General features: G+C 45.7%; 2 protein-coding genes across 2 annotated transcripts in view; one reads left to right on the plus strand and one right to left on the minus strand.

Moving 5' to 3' along the window:
• P4HA3 (prolyl 4-hydroxylase subunit alpha 3) overlaps positions 1 to 19,177 on the minus strand; it is a 36,257-nt gene that overhangs the window by 2,872 nt on the left and 14,208 nt on the right. The window contains exons 5-10 of the mRNA XM_079788620.1: positions 14,060 to 14,111; positions 11,571 to 11,734; positions 11,152 to 11,328; positions 5,759 to 5,823; positions 1,804 to 1,963; positions 546 to 608 (exon numbers count right to left, since the gene is read on the minus strand). Of these exons, the coding sequence (XP_079644746.1) occupies positions 546 to 608; positions 1,804 to 1,963; positions 5,759 to 5,823; positions 11,152 to 11,328; positions 11,571 to 11,734; positions 14,060 to 14,111 (681 nt within the window). The remainder of the gene's footprint in view (positions 1 to 545; positions 609 to 1,803; positions 1,964 to 5,758; positions 5,824 to 11,151; positions 11,329 to 11,570; positions 11,735 to 14,059; positions 14,112 to 19,177) is intronic.
• LOC307109748 (peptidyl-prolyl cis-trans isomerase FKBP1A-like) lies at positions 1,971 to 5,745 on the plus strand. Its single transcript, XM_079788623.1, has one exon. The coding sequence runs from the start codon at positions 3,360 to 3,362 to the stop codon at positions 3,684 to 3,686; it is 327 nt and encodes a 108-aa protein (XP_079644749.1). The 5' UTR covers positions 1,971 to 3,359; the 3' UTR covers positions 3,687 to 5,745.

Here is a 19,177-nt window from a genome sequence, read left to right on the forward strand (position 1 = left end):
AAACTTTGAGACCCTCAGAAAGAAACATTGGTTATTCACAACCCAAGACACACAGACACACACACACACACACCCCGAAATAGTAAATGTTTCATAAAATATTACTACATAAGATACCCCCTGTTATTTTCCATTTCATTTTATTCTCTTCTTGTTCAGAATTCTTAAATACTGACCAAATCCACTAAATGTATTTCACAGCCCACTAATGGATCATGACCTGTGGCTCACAGAACACTGTTTAGACTACAACGATTAGTTTTGAAAGTTGGGCATCATAGGAACTACTGATTGCATCTTTCCCAGGTCACTCAGTCCCTCTCTAGGTAACCTCTGCTAAGGTGTTTCACCACCATATTCTAGAATTATGGATGTGCTCTCTTAATATGAAGACTTTTGTCTTGATTTGCACTTCTTTGTATCTCCTGGAGACTTTTCAGTTGCGAGTATCAGATAAAATCAACACCTGAAATTGCTTTGAAAATTATAAGAGAGAGACATAAATAGTCCTTAAGTAAGAAGCCCTGGTTCAGAGCAAGACTCACATAGATCATAAATGTTGCAACTCGGTTCCCAGACTTCATTCTATACAATGGGCTGGTTGGTGACTGAGACAAAAATAAAACATCATTATTTTTTGCAGTTGGCACCAGAATGACAGCCAGGATTCCACCATAATACAGGGAGGAGAAAAATGGGGGTGTCACAGGTGGGATATAGTCTTGAGTTACACCTGATAGAATTTGTGCCCATCGGTGCTTTTCGGTACTCAGTATACTTTTTTATTACTAATTTGTTAGACACTCATAAAACACAATTCCTTGCTAGTAGTGAAAGAACTGTATGAGGGGTTAATTGCACCTTCAGGTTCTTGGTGGAATAAATATATTAACATATAAAATATTACAGATAATTATTCTGTAGTAATACCAAGTCATAAGACTGGAATTCCCAATTATATGTTGAAAAGATATACCCCCCCTTTTTTGTCATAGAACAGCTTAATTAAGATATAATTTACATATGATGAAATTCACTCTGTTTAAGTGTACCGTCCAATGATGTTTAGTAAATTTTAACAGTTGTGTAACCATCCCACCAATCCAACTTTAGGACACTTCCCTCAACTGAGTTTCCTCGTCTGTTTGCAGTCAATCACCACTCCCACCCCATTACCGGGCAACCACTGATCTACTCTCTGTTCCTTCAGTTTTGCCTTTTCTAGAAATTTCATATAAATAGAATCATAAAATATGTATGTAGATAAAGAGAGTGGCCGAAACCGGTTTGGCTCAGTGGATAGAGCGTCAGCCTGCGGACTGAAGGGTCCCAGGTTCGATCCCGGTCAAGGGCATGTACGTTGGTTGCAGGCACATCCCCAGTGGGGGGTGTGCAAGAGGCAGCTGATCAATGTTTCTCTCTCATCGATGTTTCTAACTCTCTATCCTTCTCCCTTCCTCTCTGTAAAAAATCAATAAAATATATTTTTTAAAAAAAGAGAGAGAGAGAGAGAGTGATTGGAGGAAGGACAGTCTTCCCTGGGAAGTCCTCGGGCGAAGGAAGATAGACGAGCATGACAGGCCACATTCTTCTCCCCACGAGCAAATGATGGACGGGGGTGGTGGCGGATAAGAAAATGGGTTACCAGAAATCAGCTTGGAACCAAGGCTTTCAGAGCTTCCTGGAACAAGAACCTTCACTTAGCTTTCCACGGGAGTCCTATAAGAGCTCTGTCTGCCTCAGAGAAATAAATGACACTTTGGTTCTCCACCCCAGGAGATTGGTCACTGACCCCATAGTTACCGTAGCATGGTCAAAGTGAGGCTCATAGTGCCCTCCGATTCCATAGTTCACCACCTGGAGATACTCTGCGTAGGGAGGCTGGACATCAAGGCCCGTGAGGGCAGCAATGCGATGGTCAAGGGTGACCAGCATTGGGTCAACGGTGTCCTTCAGCCAGGCACTAAAACAAATCATAGGTTGGAGCACTAGTGATCTTATGCCAGAAACTATTAAATATCTGTGAATGAATGAATGAATGATGTCAACTGTCAGAGGAAGGAAGACAGGGAAGACAGGAAGATAGACGTGGATGCCTAATTACCTACTCGCTCCTCATGCTAAGTCTGTTGTGCTCCACCTCAACATCCACACATTCATTCATTCAACAAACATTGTCTGAGGCTCCTCACTGAATGCCAGGCCCTGTGGTAGGTGCTGTGAAGATTGAAGGCTCAAAGCATGAGGCGCTGGGATACAAAGAGAAAAAGACAAAACCCTGCCTTTAAAACTGCTATGTTTTAGAGACATGGCAACAGCTGCATGCAATGGAAAAAGCTTTGGATTCAAAGTAGTAAGAGCAGTCCCTGATCCTCCGTGTGACCTTATGTCAGGCACTTAACCTTTAACCTCTCTAAGGCTCACTGTACTCATCTATATAATGGGGGTGATAATAATATCTACTTCACAGACTTAGGAAGATTGTGAGAGTCAATGCATATGAAGATGCTTTGAAAGCTGCATGTGAGTGATTGCAGTAAAACACAGAACAATCTCTGCTCTTCTGCCCCACTCCAAGACAAAACAGGATAGGTCAAAGGCCAAAGAGCAAAGTTCAGTCTCTTTTCCTGAATGTCTTGTTGAGGTTCTGATAAAGTGGAGGATTTGGGATCAGAATGTAGGTCCCAGGGAAGTGAGTGCAAGGGAAGTACTATGCTACGTGCTCTTAGGTTTAAAAGATACTCAAGACAGACAAGGCTGTTGCATCAAAAAGCTCATGGGAGAAGATACCCAAGTGTGACTGAGTACAGATCAAGGAAGAGTGAAAAAATGAGAACCAGTCTTTACAGTAACGTGCTGGGAGCACAGAGGAAGGAGACATCGTTCTGACTAGGGCACTGCGGTAAGATGGTGACAAGTGGGCCAGATTTTAAAGGGTGCATAAAAGTTAAGAGCTGGAAAAGACATAGGGTATTCCAGGATGAAGAAACAGCGTAAGTGCAATGTGGAGGGGTGACGATAGATAGTGCGTACAGAAGTGAAAACAAGTAACATGAGGCAATGCTGAACCAACAGGCTCAGGGCACGTTGGAGAACACTATGGACGCCGTGTTCAGAAACCTGGTCTTCACTTTGTGGGTAACGGATGGTCAGGGAAGGTCTGTGGGAGGAAAATGATCTGGCAAATAGGAGTTCAACGGTGACCTTTAAGAGACCAGTTACAGGGGGCGCGCGTGCGCAGGCGTCGCGCGAGGGACGGGGCAAAGCCGCGCAATCGCCGGATCCGCTCTCGGTCCACGCCCACCGTCCACCGCGCTGCCCGCCCGCCCGCCGCCGCCGCCGCCGCCGCCGCCGCCGCCATGGGAGTGCAGGTGGAGACCATCTCCCCCGGAGACGGGCGCACCTTCCCGAAGCGCGGCCAGACCTGCGTGGTGCACTACACGGGGATGCTTGAGGATGGGAAGAAATTTGATTCCTCCCGGGACAGAAACGAGCCCTTTAAGTTTATGCTAGGCCAACAGGAGGTGATCCGAGGCTGGGAAGAAGGGGTTGCCCAGATGAGTGTGGGTCAGAGAGCCAAACTGACGATCTCCCCAGACTATGCCTATGGTGCCACTGGGCACCCAGGCATCATCCCCCCAAATGCCACTCTCGTCTTTGATGTGGAACTTCTGAAGCTGGAATGACAGGAGCGGCCTACTCCCTGAGTTCCCTGCGCTGGGACGTGCCATGGAGGGACCTGGCGCCCCCGACGCGCACACGCGAATCCGTGCGGAGCTTTTCCTGATGTTCCACTACCCTTGGTATAAGCCTCTGCCCCGACTGAATGTGTTCTGTCACCCAGCTTGGCTCTTCCCCTTTCTCCTCGTATGTGTGTTGATCTAAACTACATGCCATAAACCTCAGGTTACTCTTATTTTTGTTTTGGGGTGAAGATTCAGTTTCAGTCTTTTGGGTCTAGGTTTTCAATTACATATTAGTCAAGTATTAACAGCACAAGTAATGGGTTAACTTTAGACTAGGAATTGGTGTGTGGGGGATGCAAGAATCTTTATTTTATTTTATTTTTTTTTGGATGAAATTTTATCTATTATATATTAAACATTCTTGCTGCTGCGCTGCGAAGCCATAGCAGACCTGAGGCGCTGTTGAGGGCCGAACTATCTCCAAGTTGAGAGATGTCTTTGGGTTGAATTAAGAGCCCTACCCAAAACTGAAGTGGGGAGGGGAGAGCCCTCACCTCCCCTGACCCATCCCACTCTCCCCTTAAACCCTCTGCCTTTTAAAAGCAAATCGTTTTCACTGCGATGTTGGACACTACAGGTATCTGTCCCCAGGCCAGCAGGGACCTCTGAAGCCTTCTTCATGGCCTGGCTTCTCCCCCCACCCCCCATCCTGTGTTTTTTTTTTTCCTAATAGATATTCAGGACTTTTATAATGTCATAGCTATCCAGGCTCCACTCCCTAAATTTTAAGAACTTTAATCGAAAGTTTAAATTGAAGGTGCTGTTTGTAGACACTTAAAACCCAATGAAAGCCCAGCCATCATGACAAATCCTTGAGCGTTGTCTTAAGAAAATGATGCTGGTCATCACAGCTTCAGCATCGCCTGTTTTTTGATGCTCGCCTCCCCCTGCTGAGCTCAGAGTTTCCTGGCTTCTCCTTCCCTCCTCTCACCCCTTGGCTGTCCTGTGTAGGGATTTGGTGAGAGAAATTATGGCTGCCTGTCCCCCACCCACTCCCCTGCACTACATACGAGTTCCAAGTTTTATTATTGCAATAAAAGTGCTTTACGCTGGCTTTTCTAAAAAAAAAAAAGAGAGAGACCAGTTACAGTGACGTTGTGAGGACAGAACCAGAGTTCAAAGGGAGGCAGAGTGGTGGGAAGGAAGAAGAGGTAACGAGTGTCTCCGTTTCTTTACCTGAGAAGTAAAGAGAAGACCTACTGCCCTAAAGATTAATTTTCTCTTGGACGCTGGGATGTCAGAAAGGTTAGAAAAGCAATGAAGCTGAGGTCACATGTGTCTTCCAACGCTTAGAGGATAATTCCTAATGTGAAAGATTCCTAAATGGACCAGACCCAATCCCTCACCTCACTTCCCAGACAGCACAAACTATCCACCCAGCCTGCGGTCTAGCCTCTCCCCAAGATTGTGTCCTCTCATCTCCATGGCTGCGATGGGGACCCTCTTACTGTATCATCAGTCTTGTCCTTACAGTGTAAATAAGGCGCTGCTACGGGGGGTGGGGAGACAGGGGTGGGAGGAGGGGGTCGGCTGGGCTCTGGCAGCTGAATCTGCCCCTCTAGCGAAGCCTTCATGTCCAGAGATCCCAGTCATCCTTCTTGCCTGAACGCTGGCAAGTCATGCTTTGCATATGAGTCAGGAGGAGGGAATGGAATCTTGGAAAGTCAAATTACAAAGAGGGATGGGACCGTATTCTCTGGAAAAGCAATCCTGGTTAGAGCAACCACACACTTATTTTTTTGGTTAGGACAAAGGAGCTTTTTCAAGTGTTTCCCTAATGGCTCCTAGTTAAGTCCTCAGACCTTATAACAACCTGTGAGACGCCTTTGGGGCAGGGGCGTGGCCATGTCTCCTGCTCAACAAGACTGTACAGGATCAACACCAACTACAGGTCCTCCGGCAGCATCTCCGATGGCACCCGGAGGGCTGCTGCTGGCCTTCATCAGCGTGCGACTGGCCTGAAGGCAGGCGGCCGGCAGGGCCAGAGTTCCAGACAAGGAGGACCCTCTTACCTTTTGCTAATGCGGTACTCCACGGGTAACTGCTTTTCGCCCGATGCCACCACAGATCTCTGCAGCTGACGGGAAGAACGTAAGAGAAAGTCCAAGTGGTTACAATGCGGAGGGAAGAGCTCGGTCATTGCCATAGACATGCCCCCGCCGCCGACAATCCCTCCTCCACCCCCCACCCCCCAAAGCATAAACCTAACAACCGCCAGTTCCTCCCAAATTACAGGGTATTTTGCACAGGATACTAATTTAGTAATAGCTATCGATCTCGTAAATAAAAAGTGACAAAAATCTCAGAGTTGAAATAATCTTTAACACTGAGTCTGGTAGACAGTAAGCGCTCAGTAAAGGTCTGTTAAACTGAAACAAATAGTCTAATCCCTTTGGCATCCGCACGGCTGTGAGTTCTGTAAGGAAAAGGGCTGTTTCTCTTTCCTCTTTGTATCCCCGTGTCCGGCACGGGGCCTGCCCGATGGGAAGCACTTAGTGTTTGTTGGATTAAATGGGCACCTCTAACCGAGGACACTTTCTGTCTTCAGAGGCAGCCTGTTCCTTCCGAGCCGCTCTGACAAAGGCCCTTCCTTACAGGGAACCAAAATCTGTTTGCTACAACTGCCCTGACTGGGGGGAGGGGTGCGGGGGGGGGGGGGGACCAAACAGGTTTGAAGTCACTAATTTAACTGAACGTTTGGACATAAAATTTACATTATTTGTATTTTTTGTTAATCCTCACCTGAGGATAATTTTCCATTGGTTTTTAGAGACAGTGGAAAGGAGGGCGGGGGGAGAGACGGCGAGAGAGAAAGAAACATTGATGTGAGACACACTGATTGGTTGCCTCCTGAACGTGCCCCGACCAGGGCCAGGGAGGAGCCTGCAACCGAGGTACGTGCCCTTGACCGGAACCAAACCTGGGACCCTTCAGTCCATGGGCCAACACTTTATCCACTGAGCCAAACCAGCTAGGGCTACATTATTTTTTATATTGATTTTGGGAGAGAGAGAAACATTGATGTGATGTGATGTGATACGGGGATTGAACCCACAACCTGGATATGTGCCCTGACTGGAAATCGAACCCACCACTTTTTGGTATATGGCACTATGCTGAGCCACACAGACCAGCCAGGGCAACATTATTTTCAAATAAAGTGGGTTCTAATCGCAAAAGCACTGTACCAGGGATAGAAAGAAAAGTAATGTTTATTTTTATGATGATGCATTTTCTTCGGCATCTGTCATCAGAATGTCAGCTTCGCCGAAACTAGTTTGGCTTAGTAGATAGAGCGTCGGCCTGCGGACTGAAAGGTCCCAGGTTCGATTCCGGTCAAGGGCATGTACCTTGGTTGCGGGCACAACCCCAGTAGGGGGTGTGCAGGAGGCAGCTGATCCATGTTTCTCTCTCATCGATGTTTCTAACTCTCTATCCCTCTCCCCTCCTCTCTGTAAAAAAAAATCAATAAAATATATATTTTTTAAAAAAGCTTTCAGTCTAAAAAAAAAAAAAGAATGTCAGCTTCATGAGGGCAAGGACTTGGTCTTTTGTCGGTGCTGTACCCCAGGGCCCAGAGAAGGCCTGGCAGGGGGTGGGTGCTCAATACTAGGTAGATGAGCAGAGTGATGTCTAAGGCCCAGCCCTGGCACTTTACATGCAGTCAGAGCAGAACTCGGGGCAATGACCTGCACAAGACAAAAACCCTTTTCCTTCCTGGAGGCTTCTATGTTATTGTTCCTGCTCCTAAACCAGGTGGATGCCCTTGGAAAAGCCTCTTCCTTTCCTCGGACCCGTTTCCCCAGCTACAAACTGCAGCATGGGAACGACACATTCTTGGGAGTTCCTGTCAATATCAGGATGCAGGAAATCAGTAGGTGATGGATATTGCCTCTACCTAATCCTTCACCAGTTGTTCCCAGCATCCTCTCCGGCGTTGTTCATTGAAGAGAGGAGAGATGTTCCCTCCTGTTCTTTTAGGGCAACAGCAGTGGTTAAAAAAAAAAAAAAACCCTAGAGAATCTCTGCTTTCCCACCCCCACCTTTAAGGAACCACTTTGCACTTAGTTCCTTTGATGATTACTTACTGTCCACCTACAAATCATTCATCTTGGGGGACAAATATTTATTGGTTGTTCTCTGTGCGAAATACTGTGCTAGGCATTGGAAATACAACATATGAAACCAGATGTAAGTCATGCAATGGTGCCCTAAGGGGCAAGTACAGGATGCTATGGAAATATTGAGAAGGAGCATCTAGGCCAGTGATGGCGAACCTATGACATGCGTGTCAGCACTGACACGCGTAGCCATTTCTGATGACACGCGGCCGCATGCCGAGGATGAAACATTTGCTGCTCCTGAGGATGAAACATTTGCTGCTCCTGAGGATGAAACATTTGTGACTAGAGTCTTGGAGTTAGTTTTTCCCTCAAAGTGACACACTACCCGAGTTATGCTCAGTTTTTTGGCGAAGTTTGACACACCAAGCTCAAAAGGTTGCCCATCACTGATCTAGGCCATTCTTATGGGGACAGAAGGACTTCCCAGGATGCCCAAAAGGCAACAGGAATTGTGCAGGTGAAAAGAAGCCAAGGCAAGAGCGTTTCAGGCAGAGAGCAGAGTGTGTGGAGGCTAGTGAGAGTATGACCCGTGCATGGGGCTGCATGTTTAGTGCAGGTAGGGCGTTGAGTGCAAGGGGGACATGCTACAGAAGGGGTTGGCAGCAGCCAGGCCAAGGTGCTGGTAATCACTCAAAAGCAAAAGTAACCCATTAGAGAGTTTAAGAAAGGGCTTATCATGGTCAGATTCAACCGTTTAAAGATCCCTTTGGTTGCAACCCGTATGATACAGGGCTAGGCATTTCAAGAAGGACAATATATGATCCCAGCTAGTTTACAGTGTCTTTGGGGGGACAGGATGCTCACCCATGAAACTTTTAGTGATACCATATGTACCAGACAACATATAAATGGCAGAATAAAGGAAAGCACCAAACAACTAGTGACAAAGCTTTCAGTTCAGAAGAGGGAGAGATTATTGTATGTGGCCCCCAAAAAGTACTCTGAAAAAAATGTTTCTACTGAAAGAACCAATGAAAGTGGTCAGGGCCAAGTGGGCCAGTGGAGGTGAGGGGTTTCAACCGAGCCTTTAAGTATGGCTAGAATATGGATGTGTGTGTGTGTGTGGGGGGGGGAGGCGGGGCGGGGAGGATAGAGGCTGGGGGGGGGGGGTGAAGGGGGGGCGGTGAAAGTATTCTTTGGGAAAGGCACAGTGACTAGGGAGCAGATAAACCCAACACAAGCCTCTGAGGCGTCTGTGCCCAGCTCCCGTGGGGCAGCCGCCACCACACAAACCGGGCTTATTCCTGGCAGAGCCCAAGACCAGACAGGGATCAGCCACCCAGCAAGACACTTCTGGGGGACAGGGCGTGTGGCAAGGTTTGTGCAATCTAAATAGATGATCCGGCCAAGAGGGATTGAGTGAGTGTCTCCGGATGAGCCTTCTGTCCTGTTACTAGGGCAACAGAGTTGTTCTCAGGAAAAAGTAGCTGCTGGCCAACTGCTCCTGCTGGCTCCCTGAGAAGCCAAAGCTACTGAAAATACATCACTCAGCTCCCCGGTGGAGCTTAGTCATCTCAAAAACCTTCTCTACAAGGATTCTGTACTTCACTGACTGGCTTTTAGGTGAAATGATTATCGCTGCTCTTCTCCCCTCCAGTCCATGTCTCCTGTCAGAATCCTCCTTAAAACCTGGAGACCAGATCTCACCACTCCCTGTCTGACAGCTCTCCCCCTGCCCCCCGGGATACAATCCAAATCCCCCCCCAGCTCCCCCTCTCCCGTGGTCTTTACAGCAGCGCCTCTGATGGGGCCTCAGTGTGCAGCCTCACTTCCACCACATCCACCAGGAGCTCCCCCACGCTCTGAACACGCTGCAACTCAGGTCCTTGCACATTGCTTTGTCTTTGGAATATGCGCTGCCACCTGGTCACTGTGATGAATTTCACGTCCACAGGGAAGCCCTCTCCGTTTCTTCCTCTCCCCTCAGCTACTCCTCACCCAACTGCCTTTCCCTCAGCAGAAGGCGCGCTTCCTTATGCTGCCATAGCACGGCTCCCTGCACACCCCTCTCTGACAGCACATAGCACAGCGTATTGTAGATCTCTGTCTCCCCATCATGCAGCACGGCCCTAGAGGGAGAGGACCCACACTCAATCTCTCTGCGGAAGCCAGCCCCGCAGCTCTGTGGGGAACAGGTGCTGCATGAACAGCACACCACGCCGGGCGCCCTGATGGGAGTACCGCTGAGCCAGGTCATGTACCATTTGTGAAAAGGTGCAACCTGGTAGAGTGGTGAGATAGACGGTATTATTTTTCTAAATATTTGCCACATTTCCTGGGCGACAACGAAACGTCCCCTCTCCATCGACGTCAAGCTTGGCACAGCGACGTGCGGTGCCTTCCCTGTGGGGGAATTCAGTATTCTCTCTCTCCGCTGCAGTGGTGGCCGCCGGCGTGGCTTTCACCAGTGAAAGGTGAACAGAAGTGATGTCGGACACGCCCCAGCAGAAGCTTTAGGAGCCAGCTAGGAGTCTGCCATCTCGGTCTGTTTCCTCTCCCAGGAGACTGGCAATGTCCCAAACAGAGGCTGCTCTGTCAGGCTGGGTCCAGAGGGAAGACAGCAGGGGCGGAGCTGCAGCCAGCCCCCCGCTGACATGCAATGGGAGAACGAAGGACTTGTACTGCTGTCCCGGAGATTAATGTAACTTAGCCTGAGAACTGGTGCCAGGAGGTGGGCGACCCGCGTGACAATCACTGCCCCTCTAAGTTCCTATTCTGGCTCTAGCTTCATGTGGGACCTTAGTGAAGTCCCTTCTCTTCTCTGGGCCTGTTTCCCCACTAACAAAACAATAAAGCTGAACTAGATCATCTTTCCACTCTGTAAGGCTGTAAATCTGGACCAGGATATCACGCTTGACCCTGTCATGTCACCCTTTTTTTTCTTTTACCAATTACATGGAATGATGGACATTTTGGGAGGATACTTTTTTTTTTTTTTAGGTTAAATTGATATACAAGAAAACACATACAACTGGAGTGTACTCTTTGGTGAGCTTTGACAAATGCCTACAGCTGTGTACTCCATATCCCTAAGAAGATATTGAGAGCACATTTCAACACCCCAGAAAGTCCCTGTACCTTTCCCCAGCCAATCCCCTCCCTCCATGGGCAACCTCTGCTGTGATTTTTTTCACCATGGACCGGTTTTACGGCACAGCTGCCATTTGAACTCCTGAGCCGCTGAAAGGTTTGGCTGCGCAGGCCGTCTGTTCTCACTCTCCTGAACTCCAGGCATGTGAAGGCACAAAAGGAAGTTCCTGGCAAGCTTTGGGGACACTCACCCACGGTTCCGCCAGCCCTCTAATTTTCTGGGCCTCCACGTCACTGACAAAGTCATGGTAGAGAGCAACATAGGGCTCCAGGTGGATGACCTCCTTCCGGACGGGCTGGAGCAGCAGGTAGGGACTGGCATTGGTCTCGTAGGCGCAGTGGAGGCTGGGGATCTGGTAGTGAGTGGGCTGGAAGGAAAGGCTGAGTCAGCATAGAGGAAAGGGTCTCGGAGCTGGCACGCATTCAGGGGAACTACAGCATCAATGGACTGCGGGAGATCCAGAATGCGGTCACTGATGCTGTCCAAGTGAGTGGGTTTTTTTCTCTCTCAAACTGCATTTTTCTAGCCTTTTCCCTCACATTGCCCCAATTCTGCTCTCTCTCTATAGCCAAGCCGGTTCCCCTTTTCTCTTCCTCTGGAACATCCTACCTGGGAACCCAGGGTCTGACACAGCCCCTCGTAGGTGTCTCTGGTCTGCAGGTGGGGTACATTGGGCCTCTGGATGACAGCCTCCGCCACGGCCTGGTTGGCACTCTCTGCCAAGAGCTTTTCGTATTTCAGGACATTCCTGGCCATCCTCTTATGATCCGGGCCTGGGGGGAGTCAGAGCAGGGGATAATGCAGATTGGCAAGCACGGCTTCCTACAGCTTCACTGTCACCACGACCAGCACCCGAACACCCTGAGTGACTCCCGTGTCCCCGCACAGGAGGACGTGGGGCCCGCGCCCCCTGAAGAGTACCGGGTATTTTAAAAAGATCGAATTGGGCCTGGTAGATCTGAAGGGGTAAAGGCCTTTGGAAAGGAAAGCGGAACTTAACACTCCTAGACCAAGGGGTCATCAGGATGGCAGCTCTCGGACAGGGCGACGGTCAGTGTTTTTGCATAGGGAATAATCTTCGTCCTTCCATTCGTTCAATCAGTCATCTGTTCCGTAAATCTCCCGTGAACATCTGCTATACGCCAGATGCTGTGCTAGAGCTAACCTCCTAGAGTTTACAGTCTCAGGGGGAAGAGACATTCAGTAGTTACAATGAAACACGACAAGTGAGTGCCATGAAAGAGAAGTTGAGAGCCAAACCCTATAGCAGAGGCCCGGCCTGTTCCTCCTGGAGAACTGGAGGCTAATTAATTCCTGACTCTTCCAGCTCCTTCAAAATTCCTAAATGGCCTAGACACAGAGCAAAGCAGTATGGGACATGGGGGTTCTAGCTTTAGTTCCAGCCCGAGTTCCGGCAGGGTCTTGTGTCTTACTTGTGCCCACTTTGTCTGCAAAAAGCCCTGCGAGTTGGCAACTACTCCTGGCCTTCTAGCCTCTGTATATGATTCTCAGTGCATCTCAGAAGAAGGTGCTAAGTGGCTCTAATGCTTCCAAAGCATCTCTCTCTGTGGAGCTCAGTGTGCTTTTACCCACCAGCTCCGCCCTGACAAAGGAGGGAAGGAGGGAACAGAAATTACCATCATTTTTTTTCCTTCATAAGAGGAGAAATGGAATTCTGAAGAATGGAAATGATGAACCCAAAACACCAATGAAAATACTGCGAAGCCAGAAATGGAACTGGGAATCTCAATTTGCTGTGTCCTGCTCATCCACTTATAAGAATAGTGCACAATATGGGTTCTCTGGGAGAGGCAGAGATTTTACCACATCAAGCACAAAAATAACGGGACATTGGGTTCTCATTTTGCCTGCACCACTAATTGCCCATGTGTTTCCAGACCATACAGCTACTTCCTTATCCTACGGGTTTGCCAAATTATCAGAATGGAATAATATTACTAAGTGGATTCATTCAAAAGTGATAGATAAATACCACTGTAAAGTCCTACATGAAATACTTTATACCTATTAAAACATTATATTGATTATGTAGCTTTCTTTAGCATCTAAATATATTATTAAAGGAAAATCTGGGAAGCCATCTGCTATCAAAATTGTACACAAAAATATCCAAGCAGAGAGTTAAGCTAGAAAGTCTCTCTCTTGTTCAACTCTGGTGAGGGTCTAAGCTCAATTCTGTGCTAACTGGGGAGTTATGCTTGCATAGCAAAGTGAGCCCTGGTTTAAAGGAAGAACTGGTATCTCTTTGTAGATGTGGTGAATAATCCTGCTGAGTCACTCTCCTTGCACACACAGCTCGCATTGAGTTCACTAGTTCCCAGGTCTACTTCCCAAACCTGGGTCTTTAGGTGTCCCTGAAGAAACTGGCTCCCAATCCAGGACCTGTTCCCCATTGAAGCAATATCTACATTAATAAAAGAGAAACATGCAAATTGACCATCACTTCTGCTATGCCAACCAGCCAATCAGGAGGGAATATGCAAATTAGAAGGACAAAGATGGCTGCCGCCCAGCTGTTCCAGGCACGGAATGGCCTGGCTGGGCAGGACGCCTGCTATGAGAGGGAGGGCAGGGGGCAAAGGGATCTACAGGAGCGGCACTCCGGCCGCAGTGAAGATGAAGACTGCAGACTCCGGAGTCTGCAGCGAAGACAAAGGCGGCAGATTCTGGCCAGAGTCTGCAGCAAAGACGAAGACGGCAGACTATGGCCGGAGAGAAGGCCTGGGTCCTGGGTGCCGGAGGAAAACCAGTGCTGGAAGCTAAGGGAAGGAAGGTCTATTGCATGAAACTTTGTGCAATGGGCCCATAGTTAATATATAACTGTTTGGGGTGGAGGAGGAAAGGACAGATTAGTATCTTCTTAGCATTTTACAACTAACTTACACTCCCTCCACACGCACACTCCCAATGCATCACTCAGTATGTAAGATTTAATCCAAAATTAGAAATGTGACTTAGATAATGAAATTAGAAAAATAAAAATAGATAGCTGTATTCCACTTGCAGAGATTAAAGGCCAAGAGCAGAAGGGATTTCCAGTAACTCAGACCTGTGGCTTATCTTTTACCATTACGTACTGTAGAGAAGAAACTCCCGGGAGAGGCTGAGGGCAAACGAAACATTTCCCGCCTATAAAAAAAAAAAAAGAAAGAAAAGGAAAAAAGTTTACTGCACTGAGGATATCTCCTCTGACCAAATCAATCAATGGATTTTCGAAAGTATTACAAAACATTCTTACCATAAGTAGATAATAAGACTCATTGAAATGAGCAGCAGACTAGAAATGGGGAGGTTCTCTGTCCTAATTCAGGATTTGCAGCCCTGAGGTACATCAGGTCTCCTCAGTTTTCTCATTTACCAATGACACTACCACCCTTACCAGGGAAGGTAGAAAAATAAGTAAAAATAAACTTTCTTAAAATGTTCTCAAATCCTAAAGCATGCAAGACCATGTAATTGCAGGGTGTTATCATTTGGGTAAATTCCATTATTAAACTTAATATGAAACTATAAAAGTCTTAGTAAAAATATATTTTTTTCCTCCAGGCTCAATACTTTCTGGAGTCTACAAAGTTAGTGGAAGTGTGCTAGGCAGTTAGGCATGAGCAGAGCAAGGACGATAGGCCAGGTACAGAAGGCCACTAGGGTGGAAAGCCTTGGGTGCCTAGCAATGGGCAAACCTGGGAAATTCATTCAGACCTGACCTTTCATATTGCTGGTCATGGGGATTAGTCCCCCCTGACCTTTCATATCGCTGGTCATGTGGCTCGGGCCCTACCCTGACCTTTCCTCCCCGGGCATGTCACTAGTCATGTGGTATAACCCCCTGGAGGAGGAACAAGGGGCCAAAGAGAGGCCTCATGCGACTCCCATGTTGGCCCTTGCACGACCACTCCCTTAATCCTCAACCCCTATGGATAACATCTAGGCCTCAGTTGTGTTTCAGCCCCAGGCCCAGGAAAACAGCAAAACCAGATAAACAGTGCCATGGCTGATCTCAGGACCAGCTGCATTGACTAATGACCCCCTGACCTGGCGCCGACCAATCAGTGGAGACCACAACCCTGAAAGGACACACTTGGAAAGTTGATGAATATTCTATTGAGATCCTCCCCTGGGACCTTTAGATAAATAACCCCCAAGACCAGCACCCAGTTTGGCTCTCTCTTGAGCAAGCCTACACCTTTCCCCACCCGCTTTCCTCAGGTGCATTTTCCTTGCCTCTGTCTTTTTCCTAAATTCCAAGGGCCCTTCTTTTGCCTCTGACTTGTTCCTAAGCCCATGCCCAGCTGGCTCACTTTTCTTCCCTCTGTGACTTTCTAAATAAACTTCGGCTTGTAGTATTTGAATCTTTGCTCTGAATTCTTTCTTAGCCAAAACTCAAGTACTGAGGTTGCTGAGCCAAGGTTCCATCTGACTCCACTGGTCTAACACCTGGTGCCGTTTTGCTGCCAACAGGAGGGAGGCAAAGGAATACCTCAACCTGAAACATTCCTACTACATAGTAATGAACTCTCCCTGTAGCCATTCAACCTTGGGCAAAAGTAAACAGGACTTTCCAGACAAACCTGAGGAACAGACCAGGTTAGGTGGGCTGTCTCCTTGCTCTCGGATGATGGTGAACTGATAGAACTCTATTTCCTTCTGGTCATTTTATTTTTGCATATTAAAATTTTTATTTTTAGCCCTACCTGGTTTGGGTCAGTGGATAGAGCGTCAGCCTGTGGACTGAAGGGTTCGATTCCAGTCAAGGGCACATGCCCGGGTTACAGGCTTGATCCCCAGTAGGGAGTGTGCAGGAGGCAGCCAATCAATGATTCTCTCTCATCATTGATGTTCCTATCTCTTTCTCCCTCTCCCTTCCTCTCTGAAATCAATAAAAAATATATATATTTAAATTTTTTTTAGTTTTAGTGATAAGAGCAATAAGCACGTTATAAAACATACGAGACAGTGTCCATGGGTTACGCATATATGCATACAAGTTCATCAATAGGGTGGTGAAGGGGTCAATAGAGGGAAAAAGGAGACATATGTAATACTTTCAACAATAAAGATCTAAAAATAAATAAATAAATAAATAAAACATGAGAAATAGAAAAACAATGCTCCACTGGAACCCAGACACTCCACGCACTCTGGATACATATAGTCTTTACATAGTTATAATCATATGTGATATATACATATTCATATCCTGATTGTTTCACTTGACATGGTTATCAGGAATGGTTTTTATATATCACTACAAAATTAGTCTTCAGAGACAGCATTTTAAAATTATTATTTTTAAATGTGGTAAAAAACACACACATAAAATAAATTTACCACCTTAACCACTTCTAAGTGTACAGTATTAAATATATTCACATTGTTGTGCAACCAATTGCCAGAACTTTTTCAATCTTGCAAAACTGAAAGTCTGTACCCATTAAACAACACCCAATTTCCTCTTCCCCTCACCCCTAGTAACCACATTCTGCTTTGTCTCTATGAAGCTGACCCATATAAGTGGAATCATACAGTATTTGTCTATTTGTGACTGGCTTGTTTTATTTGGCATAATGTCCTAAGGTTCACCTATGTTGTGACATGTGTCAGATTTCCTTCTTTTTTAAGGCCGAATAATATTCCATTATAAGTATAGACCGCATTTTGCTTATCCATTCATCCTTTGATGGCCACATGGGCTGCTGCCACCTCTTAGCTATTGTGAATAGAGCTGCTATGAACATGGGTGTGCAAGAGATTCGGCATTTTTAATGGGTGCATTTTATTTCATCAAGAAGCTACATCACAGATGACCTAGCCATTCCACTATTGTGGGATATGCAGATCATTTCTAATTATTTAATATCATTAATTATTCTTTTTTATACTTAACAAAGGAATAGTTAAGTAATCTATTGATATCTTATAATGTCAGATATTAACTAAGGGTTATAGTTTTTCAAACTCTTGAAATGAAGAGAACTATAATGTAATTTTATGTATTTTTAAAATGAAGGTTTTTTTCATAAAATAGAGTTATATTTTATCAAGAACAATGTTAGAATTACTTTTTATGTTTCAGTTAAATTTCTTTGGAAATGTGTATACTAAATAATGTTAAATGGAAAAAGAGAACATACACTTGGTGGTATGTAATATAATCATAATTACTTCCATGTATTGAGTACATATGTGTCAGTGTTAGGGTGTTACACATATGAGCTCATTTAGTCCTCACAACAACTCTTTGAGGTGAGCATTGAATGGCAGTAGAATATGCTATCCCAACATATGCCTTTTTGGCATAAGGATTATTCTAACCTAAATATTTTGAGAAAGAGCAGACACAGGAGACATTCTGAAAACCAGAGTAGTGTTACCCTTTTGTAAGGGACATAAAGGGAATCCCCATTTGTAAGTATCTCCCTCTGTGAGCCAGGAAGGGAAGGACAACTCTAAATCACAAGAGAATCTTATCCATTAAAATCTGCACAACTTTACCTTTGTTTACCATGTTTTTCTGGGTAACCTCCCATAACTGGCCTCTCCTCATAGCTTGCTTTCTTTGTCTTTAGCTGAAGCTGGTATTTTTTTAAATTTCTATTTTCATTTTTCAATTACAGTTGACATGCAATATTATATTAACTTCAGGTATACAACATAGTGATGAGACATTTATATAACTTACAAAGTGATCACCCTGATCTGTCTGGCCCCCATCTGGCAACATACATAATTATTACACTATTACTTGCTGTAAACTGAAGATGATATTTAAGGTGGTAACTTAGGTCACCTCAGAGAGTTACTCATTTTTCCCCAGGTATTTCCCATGTACTAACATTAGGTATACACGTTAGTAAACTTCTGTTTATTTTTCCTCTTATTAATCTATCTTTTATTATAGGGAGGTCTCAGCCAAGAACTCAGAAGGTTAGAAGGAAAATTATTTTCCCTCCCCTACAGCATCATTATTATTCCTGTTTTAAAGATAAGAAAACTGAGGTTCAGGGAGTACACTGCCCAAGTTTTCACAGAATTTGAACCTAGTCTGTCTGGCTTCAGAGCTTATGGTTTAACTACTCAATAATATTTTACTAAAATATATCATGAAAAAATACTATGTATGATTATATAAAATATAATTATATAACATTATAATTATATACTTTTTCATGGTATACATCTATAATAATAAAAGGGTAATATGCTAATTAGACTGGATGTCCTTCCTGACGAAGCCAGGCCCGGAGGGAAGCCAGCTCGGGTCCCAGGTGCTGGCAGCCGGGGAAGGAAGACCTACTCTTGCATGAATTTTTGTGCATCAGGCCTCTAGTATATTATATATACACATGTGTATATAAATTATATATGTGTGTGTGTGTGTATATATGTATATATACACACCATATATAATTTCATATGATAATGAAAAGTCCATGAACAGACATGGATTTCTAATTTACTGGGGGTAAAAAAGGGAACACACAGGGTCTATAAGACAATGCCTTATGTGTTCTATTACTGTTGCATGAAAAATGTGCTGTCAGAGCACAAAGAAGGAGAGTCTGTGGAGTCTCAGGAGAACTAAGAAAGACTTCACAGAATAGGTGACATCTGAGCTATGCCTTGTAAGATGAATAAAATTTACCAGACAAAGCACGATTGTGGGAAGGGAGATTTTGTCAGTGAGTAGAAGAGAAATCTAAGTCATCACGGGGGGTGGGGAGAAGGGCAAAATTAACAATCAGACACTGGATTGAAAACCCCAACTTTCAGGGTAAGCTGCTTTAGTTTATCTTCTCTGAGTCTCTCAGTGTCAATTCTCCATTTTCTTCCTCTATTAAAATTCAATTACTTCCTGCGCTTTGCTGCATCACAGTGATTCTATTTCGGTTTTAATATGTAGCAATTGGGCAAGAAAGTTAGGAGAGGCACCCTGGAAAGTTTTATAACAAAGAGCCACTTACCGGAAACTTCCATGAGAGGAACCAGACCATTTGCTGCACTGAGAATAGATACGATTTGGGAGCAACATGTGGGGTTGGACCGCCCATATCCTCCTCCCTTTTCTCAGCAAAAGGGGGGGAAAAAAGGGATGTAGGGAGTAGAACTGGTTTATTAGCTTTGGAAACTCTAAGGAATTGGCTCTGCAGTGACTTTTTCAGCCTATTCTTGAAGGCTGTACAAAGCAGTTGGGAAAT

Source organism: Cnephaeus nilssonii (genome assembly GCF_951640355.1).
Source record: "Cnephaeus nilssonii genome assembly, chromosome: 13".
Classification (NCBI taxonomy): domain Eukaryota; kingdom Metazoa; phylum Chordata; class Mammalia; order Chiroptera; family Vespertilionidae; genus Cnephaeus; species Cnephaeus nilssonii.

Coding starts and splice junctions, on each gene's coding strand:
- LOC307109748 (XM_079788623.1), top strand. CDS start 3,360: ATGGGAGTGCAGGTGGAGACCATCTCCCCCGGAGACGGGCGCACCTTC.